The sequence below is a fragment of the Carassius auratus genome, chromosome 21 (assembly GCF_003368295.1).
Source record: "Carassius auratus strain Wakin chromosome 21, ASM336829v1, whole genome shotgun sequence".
In the NCBI taxonomy this organism is placed as follows: domain Eukaryota; kingdom Metazoa; phylum Chordata; class Actinopteri; order Cypriniformes; family Cyprinidae; genus Carassius; species Carassius auratus.
Window position 1 is genome coordinate 25,774,208 of NC_039263.1, and position 23,418 is coordinate 25,797,625.

A 23,418-nucleotide genomic window follows, 5' to 3' on the forward strand; every position below is an offset into this window, starting at 1 on the left:
TGATTCTAATTATAAGTGTTCCTCAATAAACAAAAGTATTTCATAAAATAAATAAATAAATAAATACAGGAACTGTAGCAAAGCAAACACACTGTCAAAAGAGCCAAACACTTGACAATAAACAGCAGTAATAATAATAATAAAGTAAATATAAATACATACAAATAATTATGTAAAAATTATTACAAATAAATAAATAAAAACTTACATAATAAAAATATAAATTATTAAATGAAACCATATAAATGTATATTATTTAATAATTATTTATTATATTTTATATATTTATTAAGCTACTGGAGGTTTTTGTTGAAGGTTCTAATTAAAGGAGCAGAAACATCCCCCGTTAATAACGATGGTTTTGGAGGATGGGGCTTCCAGTGCTTTCTGCTGAGAGAGGGCCGGATCTGATCCTCCATTGTGTGTTTGCTTTCAGAAGGAGAGCGTTGCTTTGATTCACTCGTGACTGAAACCACAACAGACGCTCAGGGGCCCAGATGAGCACATACACATACACGAGACAAACAAGGGCCCGTGTGTTCAAACCACGGACAGGAAGCACTCTATACCCACAATCCCAGACAACAATACACACTGGTGCATTCTGGGAAGCATTTCACGGCATTCACAAAAACAATGATGGGAACTCCGAGCTTGTATGTAAAGACAAAGATGTATATACAGTACATATATGACATAATTATAGTTACTATAAATCTTGGCTGTGTGAATGTTTATTGAGTTGCAGAAATGCAAACAGAAGATGGATATAAATCATTATATTAAACAGTACACTCACATAAAGTGATAGCAAAACTACTTGATTGTGTCATTACAAAATGTAAGGATATTATCATCCAGCTCTTATAATGCAACAATAAGGCATGTAGATATTAATTTGTTATAAAACACTAACATCATGATTTTCTGAAACAGTGTGTATTATGAAAAGTGCTGTATGAGTAAATGACATTGGATGAATCTCAGCACTGAACTTTAAATTATAGATAAATAGACCTGTTTTATCAGGCAGGGAAACATCAGAATTAGCTCTGAGACTTTCACAGGATGTGGGTTCCCATCTACACACACACACACACACACACTCACACACACACACACACACACCTTTACCCGAAATCTCAGAGATCATCTGATGCAGAACCGAGCACTTCCTCTTCAAAGGATATTAGACTCAAACCACTGCAGAACAACAGGAACCCCGTTACCATGGTAACTCGTGACCTGCAAACATCCCATAATAACACGCATCTCTCAGGAGCAACAGTAGTTGAGCTGGAGTAACACTGCCCTCTGCTGGACAGGTGAGAGTAAAAACGAGTGAAAATTACTTGGGTTTTTTTTTCATATCCTGTCCTTCGAATTCTGCTCTCCACAGAGAATATATAATATATGATATTATCATTTAAAACAATGATATGATAAAGTTCAGACACAGTTTTGTTTTAAAAACCTTTGATCCATCTTAAATTATTACAATTAAAATATGAATTGTCTGTATTATTAATTATTTTACAAAACCTAAATATCAGTACATCCCACCTGACATGTTTTGCCAATGTTCAAATTAAGTTATGGAAATGTTATTTTTGTTCATTAAAACATCTTTTGTGTGTGTGTGTGTGTGTGTGTGTGTGTGTGTGTGTAATAGCCATGTGAACACTAAGACAAATTTAAAGGGACAGTTGACTCAAAAATGACAATTCAGTCATCATTTACTCATCCTCGAGTTGTTCCAAACCTGTATGAGTTTCTTTCTTCTGTTGAAAACAAACACACACACACACACACACACACACACACAAAATTAAAAATAAATAAAAATTGGAGAATGACGTTAACTAAAAAGCTGACAGTAGCCATTGACTTCCATAGTAGTCAAGTCAGTGAAAGTCAACAGGAATCAGTAACTTTTCCTTCAAAACATCTTCATGTTCAGCAAAAGAAAGAAATTCATTAACTTTTGTAAAAGCGTGAGTAAATGATGACAGAATGTTTATTCTTAAGTGAACTGGCCCTTTAAGAGAATGCTACATTCTATCCTTTCGCACACATCAGGGGAATGTTACTTTTAAACGTCCTCTGAACCACCAGAAAGTAACAACATTTAAAAATGTAACAAGAACGTCCAACTAAATGTTTCAGAAGACATTCCTTCATCGATGTATAGATAATGTTTTGAGAATGTTATTAAAGACCAGATAACTTTTAACCAATCTTCTATAACCCATCTGCTAGAATGTGTTAACATTTATTGCACTATTATTCCAACGTTAGATTTCCCTGTGAATGTGGACTTTGAGCAGACAAACACGAACACAAGACAGACTCCGAGTGACTAATGTCAAGCTGTGGTGTGTATGTCACTCATCCCGCTCATTAGCGGTCTCGTTACCCTCGCAGACGTGGACTCGTCCTAATTTCTGCTGATCATTGATCTCTGATAGTCTTATCAGCCTCATATAAGCGTGTCCAGCTCTGGCTCGGTCTCACTGATACACGTTCAGCTGAAGGCTCAAGATGATGCCAGTGACCCAGCGTCTGCTCGTTCTGACCGTTCTGCTGTCTCTGCTGCTGACCTTACAGGTACATCATCTCACAATCATCATCTGACACACAACAAAAACTGCTGCAGAAACCACTTCACTTAGTCCTCCGGTGGACGTGCAAAAAATACAGAAAGATTGAAATCTAATTACAAAGACTTATAAGTTTCATGTTTTTTTTTATTAACTTTAATCATTATTCATATTAAAGTTTTTTTGTATTTATTATTGGTTTTCTTTTTTATACTTTTATTTGTTTGTGTCAATCAAATTTTCTAGCCTGGAAAGCACTTTGAATTGCACTTATTTGTTTGAAAATGTTCTAATTAAAAAGTTAAATAAAACATGATTGATGCTAGAAAAATTATAGTAAATAATTTTACAAAGAATATTTTTAATTAATATTAATTAATTAAAAAAATACATACATACACGTACACGCGCACACACACACACACACACACACACACACACACACATATATATATATATATATATAAATTTTTTTTTATATATTATTATATTTCACAAATATATTTTCAAAATATTAAATAAAATGGCCAAAAATTTTATTTTGGTAAAAATAATAATAATAATAATAATAATAATAATAATAATAATAATAAAAACATTATGTAAATACATTTGGAAACATTATTTAGCAAATATATTTAATAATTAAAAAAAAATTCTGCCATTTGTATTTACTCCGATATACCACAAATAAGTCAATAAAAAAAGACAAAGATCAGTTCTGCATATCAGCGATATCAGTGTCAGTCCTAAAACAGACTATCAGCTGATCTGGAGTCAGCTGCATGTGTCACTTGTTTGTAAAACGGGATCATCTTCCTCCAGCTGGAATAACACGGCTCTCATCTCATCTTTTACTGCAACTGTAAGGCGATGCAGCGTAACCAATGAAGCGCTTGTTTTATTCAGCTCATACTGTAACACTTCTGTAAATCATTGTCTGGAGTTTCACAATGTCACTCTCAGAGGTTTGACCGACCTCGACAGCTTTCTAAATTTAGCAGCTTGATAATCTAAACTTGTACATTTGGGACATAATTTCCTTTCCAAATTACAGTGAAGATTACTTATTAAACATTTGCATATCATCTCAGTATGGAAGGCCATTTCTGCCATGGATTAATAATAGTAATAATAATAATAATAATAATAATAATAATAATTTTAATCTCCAAAAAATTTTCTTCTCAGTTTTGAGAAAAAAGTCAGAATTGCAAAACACTATGAGAAGAAATGTCTGAATTGTGAGATGTAAACTTGCAATTGGGATAAAAAAATTCAGAATTGTTAGATAAAAATTAATGCAATGACCTAAATTTGTATTCAATGGTGGAAACATTTTAACAAAGAAATGTTTGTTTTTTGTTTTTTTGGGGGGTGGGGGGTGGGGGGGGAAAATAAATGTAGAGATATAAACTGACCATCTGAGACTAACACAAGCTGTCTCTCTGTGTGTCTGCAGGTCCAGGCGGCACCCATAGACACTGACTGGGCGACCGGACTGATCCATCGGGCCAAGCGCTCGTTACTCTGGAGATGGAACACTCTGAAACCTGTGGGTTCTGGATGCAGAGATCATTATGAGTGTGGGACCAACTACTGCAGGTGAAGAACATCCCCAAACACCTCACTCCTGCCGCTGCGCTTTGAACATCCCGAGTTAAAAACCCAGCTTTCAGACCTTTCCCAATTCTGTTCCTCTATCTCCCTCCCCCACTTCACTTCATGTCCTCTCAACACTGTCCTAGCAAATTAAAGGCAAAAAAACCAAAAGTATATCTAAATCAAAAGTTTAATACTACTACTACTACTACTACTACTACTACTAATAATAATAATAATATGCAGGGTCCTTGTACACTGAATTCTTTAACCAAAAAATACATAAACAGCTTAAATATTTTCTAGCATCAATCAAACAGCTTAAATGATTTACATTAAAAAAAAAATCTTCATTTATTTAAAAAAAATGAAAAAGATGACATTTTCTCATTTTATGGCAATATTAAATAATAATAATAATAATTAGAAAAACAATTGAATGCAACAGACTGGGCAGTAATACTTGTTTAATTTATAGTCGATAAGAACTGAAAATGAATATACTTCTACAGTATTTAGATGAATAATCTTAAATTTAGGCTAATTTTAATATTTACTAATCCATTTCAGTTTGTTAGCATTAGTTTAGAACTAACATGAACAACTGTATTTTATTAACTAAATTTGTGACATTAAGACCTCAACTTAAAATTCGTTTTCATATATTTTTAGTAATCAATTTAAATGCTCATATTTTGATCAAACAGGATTAAGGCCACAAACCATCTAACACAACAAAACATAACAGCATTCATCAAATCAACTGATACTTACAAATATAGCATGTAGATGTTTTCCCTCCAAAAAACGTATGATGTCACTTCCTGCTAGATGTCGGAGACAAAGCTGACAAATAAGTAATTGTGATTAAACATGCTTATCCTTTAAAATAAGGGTAATATTTAGCAGAAAGACAACGAACATCGTGATTCAAAGCCAAATCGTAGGCATATTTGAAAGTGATTGAAGTTTTTTTTTTTTTTTTTTGAGAAAAACAAATTAACCTTGAACTATCTGTATATGACTGTATCAATTATATGGACATAAAAGCCATCTACATTGTAATTGTGTAAAAAAAAAAAATAATGCCCTTGTGACTCACTACGTGAAGAGTTCGATTAGAACCGAGTCAAATTTGAATCTGATTCGAACGCGCTATCGGATCATTTTGTCAGGAGTGTAAGCTATTTCGCCTCACAAGATAGAAATGTGAATTTATCGCGAAATATCGCTGTATGTTTGTATCGACAAAAACGGTCTACACATTGTGATTCGGCAGAACATTTGATGATTTAAAGACGCGATTCGCTTTATTTTGGCGCCTCACAATGGATTTTGCCGCTCTGAAAAACGCATTTGTCGCGAAATAACGTTTTGAATTAATAACGCATAAAAGATCTACATTGCGACGTGATAAGAAAGGCGAATTAATCGCAAAATATCTCTATATGATTGTATATTGACAAATCTAATCACAAAAAGACTTTCACACAGAAACCTGAACTTTAAGCTGTAAACAGATAAGAGTTTATCACAGAAAACATTGACCGCTACGTGAATCAGCAACTCTACAGCAATTCAGATTTATGCTACACTCTGGCACAAGCGGGAAATGTTTTCACACATTTTATATTTCCTACTTTTTTATATAGCCTATTTCTATGCAAGTGCTTAAAAAATAACCTAGTTCTCCTCTCTTTCAGGAAGCACACGTGCTCCTTCAATAAAGCTCAACAGGCGTGATTGAGCATAAATGATGATGGCACCAAATCAAGTGATGGAAAACAAAATGTCTAAAATTGTGCATCCCTTTGATTTCTCAAACATCATGACCTACATCAATCTGACAGAACATCTAAAGACAGCAGAAGACTTTCAGATCTACATCTATCTCAAGACTGTATTCAGGTGAATCTCACCAAGAAATGTCCAGGTCATATTAATCTCCAAAATCAGAACTGTTTTAATTTATTTGATTTTGGCCCGAAATATGACCCGGCATGTTCTTGACACATTCACCTCCTCAGAAACTTCTCAGGAACACGTCTACAAGAACTCCAGTTTCATCATCGATGTTTTATAGTTGTACAGATCTTGATATTGTGTTAAATATTAACTTTGCATCTATAGTTTCTGATTCAGATTCAATGAGGCCGAGATGTTTGATCTGATAAAATACAAGCACACATGGCAAAAGAATCTGTAGCAAATCTAATTCATTATCAGCTGCAGCTTCCAGAAGAACCGGGGCATATTTATTTTGTAAATATTAGACACATAATGTGAGATGGTGCAACATGCTTTTTATGTTAAAATGTTCTATTGTTTGTCTCGTTATTTTTGTTACATTGATAGTGCAATATTTTTTAAGGAAAACAAAAACAAAAATGCTCACATGATGAAATAAATGCATAAAAAATGAATTTTTTTAAACCAAAACAGTCTGTTTTCAGCTAACATCATCACTGGGTCTTACTTCATAAACACAGCTCACATTATCATTTCGTAATAATCATAACCATGAGATTTAATTAAGATTTCCATCCTGGGAAAATTACATTTACATTTAAGTTGAAGTGAAACTGAAATCACACCAGTTTCAGATCAAACCACAGGCATCATGTACTGTAGTAATATTGTGAACTTCACTGAAATAAAATTAGCAACCCTCAAATCTTCCCTTTTCAGCCCTAAAAAACACCAAAACCACCCATGAACTGCCACCAACCACCTACAAGAATAAAACATGAATTGAATTTTGTTTATTAAACACAAACAAAAATAAAAATGAAACCAATCAGTACATGAACATTAAATATATTCAGGAAACTGATACATTTAAGAAAACAAATCGTCTCAATGCTGTGGTAATACTGATGAAACACTTGATACTGCATTTACTGAACACTGAAAACAAGGTTGTGTCTGGTTATTCAAGAAATGTGTAGCGTTGCAAACAGAGTTTAAATTAGTGATTATGGTCAATTTCTTTCAGATATATTGTCAGAAGTGTTATTAGCTGACTCTAAAAACATTATTGAGCCAATGTACCATTAAATCTTGGTTTGCATCTAAGAAAATCACATATATGGCAGAGGACAAAACATGCGCAAATACATCATGGCACCAAACCAAGTTGTTTGGTCATTTAAAAAAAAAAAGCATTTAGTGATTTTACAATGCATGTGGCACATTATTGACTGTCAGATTGCCGTGAAGCAGACTAAAACTTACATTAGTCCTGAAATCAGAATGAGCTGGCCCCACTGTCAGTTTATTTTGTCAGATAAGCTCATGGCAATTGCATAAGTGTATTAATATTGTTGTGATGTGTACAGGTGACGAGCACTGATGTGTAACGTGTTGCATCACATCTGCTGTCTCTATTAGTGTTTTCTGATATATAATTCAGTTTAGGACATGAAACTCATTGGCTGATTTCGACATGCATGCGATATATGGTTCTGTGATACTCGATCAATCATCTGAAGCATTACAAACATGTTTAAAAGACCTGGATCCGTGGCCAGGTGACAAGAGAGAAACTTTGCACTTTGAGTTGTCTGCTGCATGCACCGATGCTCCTTGAACCGACTCTAGCCGTGTGAAAATGAAATCAAGCTCAATGTCTAAGCGCATGTTGGTTCCTCATGACGTCTGGGAGTTTACGATGAAAGCAGTGGTTGCCGCTCGGCCTCAGTGCTCTGAGAGAGAGAAAAAAAAGAGATTAAAATACTGCAAATTAAGTTACAGGCAGCACTGCATGTGGCCTTTCTGGAGAATTGCAACCACAGAATGCATTGTATTGGGGAAAAAACTATTATAACTGGACAATTTTATGCAATATTTATGTGTGCTCTTGTGTTTTTATTATTTTTTTGTGTGTTTTTTTGCTTATTATAGTATCACTCATTTAACTTATTTCAATGGCAACATAAATTCTATTAGAATCAAACATGACCCTGAGTTTCCTTTGCGTTTCACATGAAAACTGTTATATGTATGATTAATTATGGCTGATTACGTAGCATTCGAAATCTAAAAACTTTTTCAGTTGCCCTAGTGACCAGCACTATTTTATTATTATTTATAGAGTATTATAGTTTTTTGTTGAATATTGTGAAGTAGCTTTTATGTATGTATATCAGGAACCACACTCCAGTGGTTTGAGTATTATCTCTCAGATAGGGCCTTAAAGATATCTTGGATAGGTTAAGTGTCCAAGTCGCAACATCTAACTATTGGGGTGCCTCAGGGCTCAGTTCTTGGACCACTTCTCTTCTTGGTCTACATGGCATCACCATGTTCTATCATTCAGAAACATGGCTTTTCCAATCACTGCTACACTGATGAGACTCAACTCTACCTCTACCTTATATCAAAATGGTGGTTTGCATCAAAGAATATACAGCAAAAGTAAAAACCACCTGCACAGACAGCGTGGCACCTTACATTTTGATAATATAAAAAAAAATGATAACTACATCTATATATATACATACATACATACATTTATGTATTTAGAAGGCACTTTTATGTTTATTATACAACAAGATTAGGAACTCAAGCAAGCTAAAGTGTAAGAGAAATGCAAAAAAAAATTAATATATGTAGTTTTTATTTTCATTTTTGGTATTTTTTTACTTGCTTTTGTTACTTTATAAACATTTTATTTTTCAGTTTTAGTTTCATTTTATTTTAGATGTACTTAGTCTTTTAGTACTTAAACTTATTTCAGTTAGTTGTCAAGGCAACATTTCAAATTTTCATTTAGTTTAAGTTCTTCATTTAATACTTATATTTTATTTACATTTACATGTATGCATTAAGCAGACACATTTACCTACAGCGACTTGCAAAAGAGGAACAAAAGCAATTTATCAAAGAGTCAAAAAATTCGGATCCTCACCTGTGACGTCTGTTGTCGGCACATGAGCACGATGAAGATGATGCCCAGTAAGATGCCTACACTGATCACTATGAAGGGGATGTTGATGATCACATTAGCCTCGGTAACAACTGCGTACAGCTTCTTGGCAGATTCCTCATCGATAAGGACGCTCTGAAAAACAGGATGGAAGTGTTTAGAAGATAAGAAGAGACAGAAATGAAGAAAAACACTTTCATATTTTCTGCTCAGGCCCTTTGTTGTCCGGTCTGATAATGTGAACTCAAAATAACTGCTTTAAAGTTAAGATCTTATTCAACAGAACTATGATCTTTTTCATTTAGTGCACTTTTATCCAGAAAAAATAAATCATCTAATCCTCTAATTCTGAGACTGGTTTATCTCTTTATTTTTAAACATGAGTCAAGCTGATGCAACTACATCTCTCTCTGCTTCATTTACTCTTCATGCCTTGTGTTGTTCAAAGGTCTATATCATTTTTGCATCATGTTTGGATGGTTTAGCTGTTCCACCTTTCACCTGTATTTTGCATCTCAACAAAGCAGCAAATACAAACACGATGAAAAGATAGATCGGGATGATAACAGAGTTGAGGTTTGCTACGGTATATAAACAATCCGCAGTTGAGGTTTGCTATATGGTATTTGTGGCTTTATATGAGAGTAAAAAAAGTGAAAGTAACGTTTTTTGGTTCATTTTTCTGGGAAGCAAGCCCATGGCCTTGACATTTTATTTACTATTATACTATTACTATTTGAGTTGAACTATTTGAACTTGAAAGGTACACATGTTCTGACACGTACACAAACTTGACATGCTATAAAATAAAAGCCTTGTAGAAAAATACAGATGAGGATTTTTTTTATTTACCTCATTAAGGTACATCACTGGAAACACCAGCGTCCGGATCTTGCCAGTTTGACTGCAGAACAAAAAAGAAATTATGATTTTGATGGTATTTGAAGATGTTTTGAGAGACTAAAACTGTAAAAAATATATTTTAGTTGCTTGAAACAAAATAATATCTGGAACACCTCCAGCTTAAGTACTGAAATTACTAAAACTACTAAAAATAAATAACTATATATAAGAAAATGACTAAAACTGTAACTAAAATTAAAGTGAAACCAGAAAACAAAATATTAACTGCAATTATAACAGACACACACACACACACATATATATATTTAAATACATGTATATGTATTATTATTTTAGTTAAGTTTAACTTGAATTAAAAAAATAACTAGTGCAAAACTAAATAAACAAAAATGAAAATGAATATAAATAATAAATAAAAATAAACTATAACGATTAGGGATGGTAACATTCACCAATTATGCATCGGTGCATCTGGATAAAAGTTAATGATGGGATAAATTGATTTTAATAAGTTTGCATTTTTTTGCAAGTTGGCATTTGGATCGCAATGCATTGTTTCTAACACATCTGCATCGGTAAAAACATATATTTATGTAAAATTATTAGCAGATGTGCTATACTTTTATTATTTAGAAAGTGGTCAATAATTAGTTATCAATATTTTATATGTAGATTGATTTCTCTATCTAAGCTGTTTCTCAAGCACGTTCTCTCAACACTATAAGAGACCAAGGCATGTCCTGAGAGTCACATAGAATATAGATTAACATCTGTCTGAACCAAAGAAATAAAAGCCAACTATCTGTACCATATTGAATTTCATAGCATATTTTTTTTCTAATGCATTGAATTGCATGGTGTTGAATCGAATTGCACTGCATCGTGAATCAATTCACATCGCTTTGGAAGCTACTTCGTATCCTTCATGTATCGTTTTGCTGGTGTGCATTGAAATATCGCATCAGCCTCAATTATGGAGATGCACATTCCTAAAATACATATAATTTTAAAAACAAAATCTTATAAAAATGACAAAAACACAACAAAATTACTAAAATTAACTAAATTTAAATGAAAAATTGCAAAAGACTAAAGCTCTAACGGTTAATCTTGTTTATTCAATCAGCATAGTTTGAGATGAATGCAAATGGACACACACACACACACACTCTTCAAGGAATAGCCTCTCAGACACACACTATCAGATGAATGGGAGCTCACACCCATGTGTCACACTGATAATTACAGGCGAGGAGAGATGTATTCCGTTCACATGCTCATGAGCAGGAGTTATCTGCCCTCTCAGATCGCATTTCAAAACCAAGCCAACGAGCTGTCGGCTCACATGGGACGTTTGGAAGCGTCGGGGCTTCGGTCGCATCATTGGACCACCTGACCCCAAAACAGACTCAGAAACTGATCCGCTCACTTCACGTCCTCAAATAACTCCAACACACAGCTGTCAATCATTACAGCTGGACTGACCTACTTCAGGTCATGGTTCAGGAGAGACTTATGTAATGAGCTCATGTAACCCCACAGTGGGTCTCCAAACACACCTTACCTTACTTACTCAAACTCGTTCTGAGATACAGGTTAAAATAATCCATTTTACATTATAACATCAAACATTCGGCATTGACAGTGGAAGAGTGTCAATCAAATTAAATGCATCAAAACTAATCAACTGGAGAACAAAACAAACTGTACTATATTAAACTATAAACCAGCAAATGTCATCAAAAACTATGTGCATATAGTGGCTATAAAAATAACAGGTTTTGGAGAAATATTTATTTTTCCACCTGTATTGCAATATTGCACCAACATAATTCATGTAGCAACAAAAAAAACTTTTATGGAAAAATATGATATAGAAACTAGTGCTGTCAAATTATGAATCGCGATTAATCACATCCAAAATAAAAGTTTTTGTTTACGTAATATATGTATTTGTACATATTTATCATGCATATATAAATACACAAATATTTTGAAAATATTTGCATGTATACATTTTTATATTTATATTCTTATATTTTAAATATAAGGCCGGGTTCACACCGCAAGTTTCAGCAGAGCAGAAGCAGCACGTTAGCAGCAGGTAGGCAGAGCAGAAGCAGCGCGCGCCTATTTTGCTTTCACACCGACAGCGGAGGCAGCGCGCAACTGAACAGCAGATTTTGGTCAGAGTGCTCTATAATGGGTACGTTCGCATTGCTTTATTTCCCATTTAAAATACATTTAAATAAAAAGACTAGGCAAGAAGCTTTTTTAATTAATAATTTAATTGTTACTTTTGTTGGATCTTTGTTTTGCTGTCTTTGTTTTCCGTGCAGTACGTGTTGTTGATAGAAGAAAGGCCATCGCGCTATATTTGTTATTAAGGAGACTAAAATGACCCAGACTTTGGGTTCATCCCATTAACCGACGTAGGAGAGAACATGGTGCATATTACCATCTTGTCACTGGGTTTGTTTGCAATCAAATTTACCAAAAAACACCCTGAAAACCAATTTAATAAACGGTTTTAAATTATGTGTATTGTAGATGGTTCACAGCCTTGACTTCCTGCTCATCTTGAAATCAGCATTTACTTGTTTATTATATATGCATGTATCACCTGCTTTTGTTATTTGTGTGCTTATGTGTAATTTAGAAATTGTAAATAAATGGTTCCAATTGAATCAATTTTGAATCAAATATTGAGTTGTTTGCTCGTGTGCCAGCGAAAGCGTCAAAAACACTATAAAATTAATTACCATCTGCAATAAGAGCCGCTGCAACTTCATCCTATGTTTTTTCCTTCTCCTGCAAGTCTTTATAAAGTACATTGTGTGGATCATAAAGAACTTGATATTTCTCAACTTCCACAATGAGACGAGTGTCGTCCATTATTGTCTTTCCAGGTGCACTCTGAAGACCACCGCCTGTGACACCACGTGCTGTTGTTTATGATTGTTAGCACGACATCCGTTCTTCTGCCAATACATAGGCCTAGTTATTAAAAGAATACTACTAATAATAAATAAATCTCCAAGGCTAAGCTAGCAATATAAATTATTTAAAGTTGTTTTTGTATTTCGGCAAAAAAAAGTCTATTTTTGGATAGAACTGTAAGTACTTTAACAGATTTTGTAAAAAAAAAAAAAAAAAAAAAAAAATATATATATATATATATATATATATATATATATATATATATATATATATATATATATATATATATATATATATATATATATATATATATATATTAAAAATAAAATTATAATAAAAAATATAAAAATATGTGGTTTTAAATATCATACATTTTTTATGTAATTTGCTAAGAACACAGTAGATATCATTAATGCAAATTTTGGGCAAATTTTCGTTTAAGTACATGTGTATTTTGGCCATGATCATGATCATTTTGGCCATGGTCACTTTATCTTCTATACATATTTTTTATATTAATTTCCTTTTCGTAACATACTCTAGTTCTTGTTAAAACACCCTAGAGGTGCTTTTTTTGTGCAGTTAGAGCACTTTTTGTGTGAAATCATATTTATTTTGTCCATCAAAGGTGTACTTTCACTTTAACTGAGCGTCAGCAGCGCTGCAAAAATAGACCCAGCGCCGAAACGATCGCGGCACTGCTGCTTCTGCTCTGCTTCTGCAACGCTCTGCCGCGCAGCTTCTGCGTGCGGTGTGAACGCTCTCATCTGTTAACATGGGCACCGAAAAAAATACGCGCTGCTTCTGCTCTGCTGCAGCTTGCGGTGTGAACCCGGCCTAAGAATATATTTTTCTATTAAATATACGCATGCATGTGTTTGTATTTATTTATACACAATAAATACTGTATACGCAGTATACACACATATGTTATGTAAATAAAAACTTTTATTTTGAATGCAAAAAATCATTTGACAGCACTAACAGAAACATATAATATATATAACATTGGATTTTATTTGTTTTAATATCATATTATATGTGGAAAAGATCTGACAAGATTTATCTTGTGATTTTGTGATTTTAGCAGAGGTGTGTGTAGACACTATTTCTAGATTTCTCTCTGTTTTGGAAGGAAATGTTAGCAGTCCATGCTAAGCTAACTCACCTGAATCCCTGGATCTGATGCAGGTAGACGTTCAGCTGAACACGCTTCTCAACCCGAAGCAACATCCCAGTGAGCTGAGAACACACACACACACACACACTAATCAACATCAGATTCCCTAATCATTTATAATACTCCTGTTATAAATTATACTTCTTATACACACACACTGTACTCATTATATGCTCACTATACACACTCTATACTCTTTAAATGCACATTATACATATGCACACTATAATCACATACACATCCTAACTGTACAATTAAATCAAATCTGCAGTTTTCAAAAAATTTGGACGATATTGAAAATTGTTTTGTTGTTGTTGTTGTTTAGTTTATTATTATTATGTCCTGTGGCCACTAACTTAAATTAAAGAACTGTGAAATGCATCTGTACTGTTAAATGATCAAAATATTAACTTAATATCTCAGAGGGACTTTAAAAAGTTTAAAAAGGGTGATGATGTGTTTTCTTTACAGTTTCATGAACTGATGAATCGCTCACAAGACAAAGAGCACGCACGAAGAAAGTAAACAGAGTTTATTTTAATTTAATGTGAACATAAGGTAAATGAAACCAAGAAACTCTGCTAGACTGGATTTTACAGTATAGATATTTCCTGGTTGGATTCTGATCACATCTTTTTATCTAAGAATGAATCCAGAGGTGTGTGTGTGTGTGTGTGTGTGTGTGTGTGTGTGTGTGTGTGTGTGCATCTTACAGCACATCTGCGACCCATTTAACACTCAGACGCAAAGACATTTCATCCACAATAGGTGGAATGTGCTGTGTGCCAAAAGCATGATGGGAACTGATATGAGAAAACATTTCATAAAGTGACCCACACATAACCCAGCAATTCCCGTTCACATAACAAAAGCCTGACTCTATCCTTCAGTAGAAATCAAATAACAGTATATATATATAATTCAGTACCATGATACGTGGTTGTATTAGCATCTGATGTGTTACTGGGTAGAAGGAGCACCTGAATCTGCTCCAAGTGACCCTACACAAACACCATAAAACACACCCACACTACACTTTATCCTGCTGATCCGTGGAGAGCCCAAACCTGCAGCTAAAGCACTTCTCAAACACACTTGTGCAGTTATTTAACATGCTCCTGGAAGAATCTACTGCTCCAGTCATTTCATTTTATTGAATGTCTAAAGTCTTTTGTGCAAAAGGTTTGTAGAAACTCTGACTGTAAACTAAACAAACTCCCACGACACACAAAATACCCAAAAGAGCCGCCGGTTTAATTCCTAACTACTGCTGGGAAGTGGGACGCGTCTGGACTAGCACGGAAATCAGATAACATCATCCTAACAGCATCTGCTTCATCAGAGACAGACACAAGCGTAAAACCTGTTTGTTCTGTCAGTAATAATGAAATACAGATGCTGTTATTCATTCGTTCACTCGCTCTGGATCTGGATCTGGATCTGTAGCAATGCTATCAGTCAGAAAGGTCAGTTTTATAACGAAACTGAATCTGTTTCTCATCAGTGTTGTAGGCCTGAAGCCTGAGTGTGGTGCGATGGCGCCCTCTTATGGCCGTGCAGATAAACACATACTACAATATATACATTATTTACACTACATACTCATTATATACACACACTAGATTTATTATATACATACATACTAGTACACTATAAACATCATATACACATTATACTCATTATTTACATGTAAACTCTTTACATGCACACTATACCTCATTTACACTATACTCATTATATACACACTATATATACGTGGTACACTCATTACACACACACACTATACTCTATATACAAATGCTACACTCATATATATTCAAACTATACTCATTATATACACACTATATATAAATGTTAGACTCTATACTCATTCTATACATGCTATACTCATAAGCAAACTATACACTATACTTATTATTTACATGCATACTCATTATTTGCATCAGTTGCATGCTATACTTTTTTGCACACTACGGTATACTTATCATAGGCATGCTTTACTCATATGCACACTATACTCATATTATACTTATTGTCTATGCTCATTAGATGCACACTATACTCATATATATTATACTTATTGTTTATGCTCATTAGATGCACACTATACTCATTATATACACCCTATTCTCATTATTTGCACACTATACTTGGGTTTCAAATATTTCTAAAATCTATATATTTTGATATGAATGTTAAATGAAAAATTCAGAGAAAATATTTGATGTCGATACGATTATCGACTGAGAGGATCGTTTACTGTTTTATCACTGCAAGCGTTGGATAAACGTGATCCTGGGTGCAGACGATGTCCTACAGAGAGGATTTCTGCTCTGAAAAAATCTCCCTTTTTCATCAGGTTTATTCAGACTTACTGGGTTGACATCGACGACCGTCTCGTGCTCCTCCTTGTTGGGATTCATCCCGAACACGTCCTGGACGAATCTGTCATCTGCCTGGTAGAAATGAGGGGAGGACATGATGATGGGCGCACCTGAGAGGAGACACAGGTGTTAGTGGGACGTCCCGGCGTCTGTACGCTTATAAACAACACTCCAGACTCTCACTGACCGTCTTTGCAGACGCTGACATTGAGGAGGCCGGAGCCGAGACAGTTCCCGGCCGGCACACAGAAGCCTGCGTTATCCGGGTTAATCGTAACATTGGCGAAAACCTCGCTGGGAGGGACAAAGCGGAAACCAGAAACCCCTCGTACGCTCACGTCAGACTCGTACTGTGCATATATAGACCTGTGCATATATAAACACACACTGAGAGACAGTTTCATTCAGGACTTATTTAAGTAAACAAGCAATACAGCCGAAAAGCAGATTTGGGTTTGAGTTTGACCTACTTCTCAGATTTAACAGCTTTTCTTTGTGAGACAATAATTTCCCTGTAAAAGGGTTTTGGCTGAGGAATTATTTCTTTTATAACATGTTTTTATGTATGGTAATCACTTGTTTGGAGGCTTGAATTAGAGCAGAAAAACCATGATGAATCACACACATACAGTATGTGACCTTATAGATTAAAAAAAAAAAAAAATCACGCTTTTCACATATAAGCACTGAGTTCAACAGGTCACATGTTCAGACCCAATATGATCAATACTGAATCAATAACTTAACCTTTACTCAGTGACTCAGAAACCATTATGAATGTACAATTAAAATTGCAATAATAAAATATGTTTATACTTATATTAATGATTTGGCAGCTGAATGTGAATATGCTAAAATATTATTTAAATAGTTGATTATCATCATATTACCATCGGTTAATCATATATTAAGATTATATAACATTATCATATATTCATATTTGTTAAAGTATCATCACATACTGTACTGTTCAATAGTCGGCAGGTTTGTTAATGTTTCCGAAAGAAGTTCGGAAGTTCATTTATTTGATAAAAAATACAGAAAAATTCTGAAATATTATTATAATGTAAAAAGCTGTTTTCTGTGTGAATCTCTGTTAAAGTGTATTTTATTTTTGTGATGGTCCGCTGTATTTTCAGCATCATTCCTCCAGTCTTCAGTGTCACATGATCTTCAGAAATCAGAATAATAACTGATTTGCTGCTCAAGAAACATTTCTGATTATCATCAATGTTGAAAACACTCTATTTTTGTAGAGACTGTGATGCATTTTAATTTTTGTCTGCATTCTGCTATGAATAGAAAGATCAAAAGAACAGCATTTATTTGAAACAGAAAGCTTTTGTAACACTTTTGATCAATTGAATACACCTTAGCATACTTCTGAGTGAAATTAAGATCTGTGGACAGGTCAGTGTGTGTCAGTGGTCCTCACCTGCACAGATCAGAGGAGAATATATAGAGTTTCTCTGTTTTTGTGATGACTGGATGGAAAGATGCTCCATCTGTGCCGTTGATCCTGTTACACCCTTCTGTGCTCCACCAGCTCAACGTACTGACAAACACAACAAATAATACAAAATTCAGTCTTTTCTGAGCACAAGCTAAATCCATTCCATTCATCAATCTTCTAGAGATACATTTTACCTGTTTCCGTTCCACTCGTCGATACGAGCAAAGTCCTGATAGTTCTGCTTCCCCGTGAAGAAAATATAATCACCGTCATTTGTGCCATTTTTCTGAAACACAGTCAGTGACATTAGAATGAAACACATGTACACATGCAACACTGAAGTCTCTTTTGTTCACCAAGGCTGCTTTTATTTGATCAAAAATACAGTAAAAATTGTGAAATATCATTAGAGTTATAATAGATGTAATAGATGTTTTCTATGCAAACATGTTAAAATGATACTTATTCTTTCATAAATCATTCTAATGCGCTGATTTGCTGCTCAAGAAACATTTCTGATTATTATCAATGTTGAAATCAGCTCAATATTTATGAGGAAACTGTAATACATTTCATTTTCCAGGACTCACAGATGAATATACAGTTCAAAGAACAGTATTTATTTGAAATAAAGTCTAATACAGTCATATTTAATCAGTTTAATGTTACTAATTAGTGTTAGTGGTATGAAACTTGCACTAGTTCTGGTGATGATTGACAGCAAACACCACGCCCACTTACATTATAAAAAAGTCCAAAGTGGTCATCCATTGTGATAAATTTCTGGATTAGTTTAAGCAGCGGATCTTCATAACCCCAGAGCAGGTCACCGACCCTGAACGTCCCAAAAACACCAACACCTATTGACTTCATCAAGGCACTGACTAAGCCTTCGAACCATCGATCTTTGGTTTTCTCCATCACAGTCTGAAATCAAAGACAACCATACACAGTCAATGATCTCATCTCAGATTAAATGTTTGTGTATGCAAACATAATTTCTTCTTTTTTATTATGATTTTAGAGTGAAATGTGACACGCTGTCACAAGATTCACCCATTAAACACATGACATGCTCTTATTTCTCTTTGGTTTTAGTAGGTCAGAGGTCACGGTCTCACCACAGCAGGGATGTTGACCGTTCGGATGATGTCGTCCTCAGATCCGCGTGACATGTTGGGCTCAAACACGTACGTCTTCGGATTGACAGCCTGAACTCTGGTCCCGTTGTCCAGAAATTTCACTTCCTCCTTCGGTCGATACTCCCTGAAAGAGGAAAAGCAAATGTGACATTCATATTGACTAATGAAAATAACACTGTCACGGAGTTGAGCTATTTTAAAACAACAGGTCATGTGATTCAGGACTAATAATTACTAAAACCTGAGGTTGTATGTGGTTTTAATGAACACAGAACATCTGGTGTTTATAAGAAACACCTGATGTCGTAAGTAGTTTTAAGTTTAAAGCAGTTTTAAAAGCATTGTAATTCGTTTTAAAAGCAATTCTAGGTTTCAAACGGTTTTAAAAGATTGGAGTTTAAAGCCATTTTAAAAGCAGTTTTAAGACTGGTGTTATTTTAAAAGCTTGAAGTTTGAAGCGGTTTCAAAAGCTCGAACTATGAAAGCAGTTTTAAATTTTAAGCAGTTTTAAGTTTAAAGCAGTTTCAAAAGCATATTATGGTTTGAATCAGTTTTAAAAGCAATTCTAGGGTTGAGCCTTTTAAAAGCTTGAAGTTTAAAGCCATTTTAAAAGCAGTTTAAAGATTGATGCAATTTTAAAAGCTTGAAATAAGAAAGCAGTTTTCATTTTGAAGCAGCTTTTGAAGCAGTTTTAAGCCGTTTTAAAAGTATTTTTAAGTTTGAATCAGATTAAAAGCTTGAACTCTGAAATAAGTTTGAACAATTTGAACAGTTATAAAAGCTGTTGAGTTTTAAAAGCTTGAAGTTTGAAGTAGTATTAAGTCTAAAGCAGTTTTAAAAGCTTCACATTTTAAGCTATTTTTAAAAGCAGTTTAAAGTTTTAAAAGCTTGAAGTTTGAAGCAGTTTTAAAAGCAGTTTAAAGTTTTAAAAGCTTGAAGTTTGAAGCAGCTTTAAAAGCAGTTTAAAGTTTTAAAAGCTTGAAATTTGAAGCAGTTTTAAAAAGCATTGTAATTTTTTCTAAAAGCAATTCTAGGTTTCAAACGGTTTTAAAAGATTGAAGTTTAAAGCCATTTTAAAAGCAGTTTTAAGATTGATGCAATTTTAAAACCTTGAAGTTTGAAGCGGTTTCAAAAGCTTGAACTATGAAAGCAGTTTTAAGTTGTAAGCAGTTTTAAGTTTAAAGCAGTTTCAAAAGCATATTATGGTTTGAATCAGTTTTAAAAGTAATTCTAGGGTTGAAGCCTTTTAAAAGCTTGAATGTTAAAGCCATTTTAAAAGCAGTTTAAAGATTGATGCAATTTTAAAAGCTTGAAATATGAAAGCAGTTTTTTAGTTTGAAGCAGCTTTTGAAGCAGTTTTAAGTTTTAAGCAGTTTTAAAAGCATTTTTAAGTTTGAATCAGATTTAAAAGCTTGAACTCTGAAATAAGTTTTAATTTTGAACAGTTATAAAAGCTGTTAAGTTTTAAAAGCTTGAAGTTTGAAGTAGTTTTAAGTCTAAAGCAGTTTTAAAAGCTTCACATTTGAAGGCATTTTTAAAGGCAGTTTAAAGTTTTAAAAGCTTGAAGTTTGAAGCAGTTTTAAAAGCAGTTTAAAGTTTTAAAAGCTTGAAGTTTGAAGCAGTTTTAAAAGCAGTTTAAAGTTTTAAAAGCTTGAAGTTAGAAGCAGTTTTTAAAAGTAGTTTTAAGTCTAAAGCAGTTTTAAAGGCTTTACATTTGAAGCCATTTTTAATGCAGTTTTAAGCATTTATAAAAGCCTTTTTAGGCTTTATAAGCTTGAAGTTTGAAGTAGTTTTTTAAATCAGGTTTAAGTTAAAAACTGTTTCTAAAAGCATTTTTATTTTGAATCAGTTTTTAACACAGTTTTAAAAGTTTAAAGCAGTTTTGAGATTTTAAAACAATTTTATTCTAGAAGCTATTTTAAAACTTGAAAATTTTTAACCAGTTTTAAGTCGGAAGCATTTTGAAAGCTGTACAGGTTTTAAGTCTTTCAGACAGACTGCTGTGGTTGCTAGGGTTTTCCTTGTGGCTTCAGATAAACAAATACAGAAGCCCTGATGTGTTAAGGTTTTCAGGAACACAGAATATCTGATGTGTCATCAAGAGAAAACTTGTGCAAGCTTGTGCAAGAGGAAGCTACAGCAAACCCAGAGTCATGTGAATCTCCTTCCCATCCGTCACACATCAAGAGGAAAACAAGATGAGCATGTTTTTAGTGTCATCACTGACCTGTATGTGTACGGGCCGACCTGCAGGACAAAGGGTTTGTCTCCGTTCAGAACCTCAGCAGGATTGGTCAGATTGAAGAAGTAAAACTGCATGTAAACTGGCGGCGGTGGGTTTTGAAACACCGAAAACGCCTCGGTTCCATTTTCAAGGACTATTTGCTGTAAGGGAAAGTGAATTGTGTGCAGTGATGACCAAAGTTATTTTACAAACTCATTGTTTCTAAAACAATTTAGGAACAGAAACACATACAGCTGCTTTATATAACTTCATAATATCATATAATTCATTTTCATATCCAACCCCAAGTGCACATTTAGAAAAATCTGCATAAAAGGCATTAACAAAAAAAAAAAAAAATTTAAAAAAAAAAGATTCTGGACATGGTATTATTATGTAATTGATCTCCTTGAAGAAGCATATTGCATATTAATATGATATTAATTCAATACCAATTTGTGTCAACATTCTTTTAAACTCATAAAAAAAAAATTAACATATGCATGGCATTTTCATAACCACAATGCAGATACAATGGTGAATGAATATGAATGATATTCATGTTTTATAATTTTACAATTAGGGTATTACGATAATATTATGTGAGTTGAAAATAATAATTAATGACAATAATAATGCTTGGGTTATTTAATATTACTATGTAACATAATATGATGAAATTATAAAATATATTAAATTATAATACATGCTATAATTTTACATGTAGCATATGTTTGTATTTCTATAGGACGTTATACAATATTATATATAATCTACGATAAATATACATTTCAAAATAATGCCAGATTCTAATGCTCATGAATAGAATTTAAATACCATGATAAATTAATACGGTGTATAATATTCTATAATATTATGTGAGGAGAAAATAATAATAATAAATAATAATAATAATAATACACAATATACTATTGTATTGTAATTAAATATTATATTATATATATTAAAGGCAAAGCATATGTATGAGGAACACAACATAACTATGATATGAAAACAACATATGAACTTATGAAGACACACTGATACTCACGGACCTCTTTTATTGTCTTGTTTATGAGCTTCTGAAAGACGTGCGTCAAAGCCATCGCAATCCCGGCGATTAACAGCAGCACGCAGAGGATCCCTGTGCCGTAAACACAGCACGACCGGAGCATGATCCGATGACAGCCACGGACAAAGACAAAGAGCACCTGAGCCGGACTCAAGGGTGTTTACATGTGTCAGCAGTCAACAGCAGCACACAGAGAGGAACAAAACATGGAGTTTGTATCGAGACGCAACGTGTGTGTCCTGCTGGGGGCGCCCGACGGCTCACCGAGACGATCCTCCATAGAAACCCGTTCAAAACTCGCGACGGGGTTTGTGTTATTACAACTCATGAGTCCCCTGGAAAGTTTAATCATTTTAGAAATCGTAATCCAAATGATTGTTACACGACATGAAAAAGAAAATACGATATTTCATTCTGTTCCAAAAAGACGTGTACATACGCTGTAACCGCTGATGACGAAACCGATCAGCGATGAGTAAAGTATCAGGTAGCACGTGACAGCGCGGCAATAAATTACACTCGACAAAAAATATTTAATTGATATTTAAATTGAAAATACACAGTAAAGAATTAAAGTAGTTATTATTATAAATTATTACAGGTCCAGTGAATCCGGTCGCTTAGCGACACGCCCATATTTAGTAATTTCGCGTTGTTTATCATCCTATCTACTCTTTTTCTAGCAAGAAATGAAAGAACCGCCGCCCACTCATGAGTCAGGAACTTTTATACCACATTATTATTATTCCCTCTGTTTGATTCTGATAGGATGTTCATTAAGACCCTCACTCATTAGTTTCGACGGACCTTCACATTCACCTGAATTACTGTGACATAAATCGACAATTTCAACCATTTATTATTTCTTTCCTGTCATGTCTAGAGTGATTTTGAAAACCTGCATGAGTTAATCAAATTTCGTTATGTTTCCAAACCATTTCACTGATGTAATTTGAGCGGCACAGCTAGCGTAGAACATTTGAGAAGTCTTGTGACTCGTAAGAGCTCGTCTGAGTGGAACAGCTAGCGC

General features: G+C 33.9%; 2 protein-coding genes across 2 annotated transcripts; one reads left to right on the forward strand and one right to left on the reverse strand.

Annotated features, from left to right (window-relative positions):
* Positions 1–2,348: 2,348 nt before the first annotated feature.
* Positions 2,349–7,351, forward strand: LOC113039111 (liver-expressed antimicrobial peptide 2-like). The gene is made up of 3 exons (XM_026197015.1): positions 2,349–2,607; positions 4,063–4,205; positions 5,906–7,351. The coding sequence occupies exons 1-3, from the start codon at positions 2,542–2,544 to the stop codon at positions 5,943–5,945; spliced, it is 249 nt and encodes an 82-aa protein (XP_026052800.1). The 5' UTR covers positions 2,349–2,541; the 3' UTR covers positions 5,946–7,351.
* Positions 6,950–22,594, reverse strand: LOC113039110 (lysosome membrane protein 2-like). Its single transcript, XM_026197014.1, has 12 exons — positions 22,372–22,594; positions 21,320–21,477; positions 19,072–19,216; positions 18,692–18,877; positions 18,145–18,236; positions 17,933–18,052; positions 16,685–16,863; positions 16,489–16,607; positions 14,102–14,175; positions 9,982–10,033; positions 9,112–9,264; positions 6,950–7,906 (listed from the first exon to the last, which is right to left on the reverse strand). The coding sequence occupies exons 1-12, from the start codon at positions 22,489–22,491 to the stop codon at positions 7,868–7,870; spliced, it is 1,437 nt and encodes a 478-aa protein (XP_026052799.1). The 5' UTR covers positions 22,492–22,594; the 3' UTR covers positions 6,950–7,867.
* Positions 22,595–23,418: the final 824 nt, after the last annotated feature.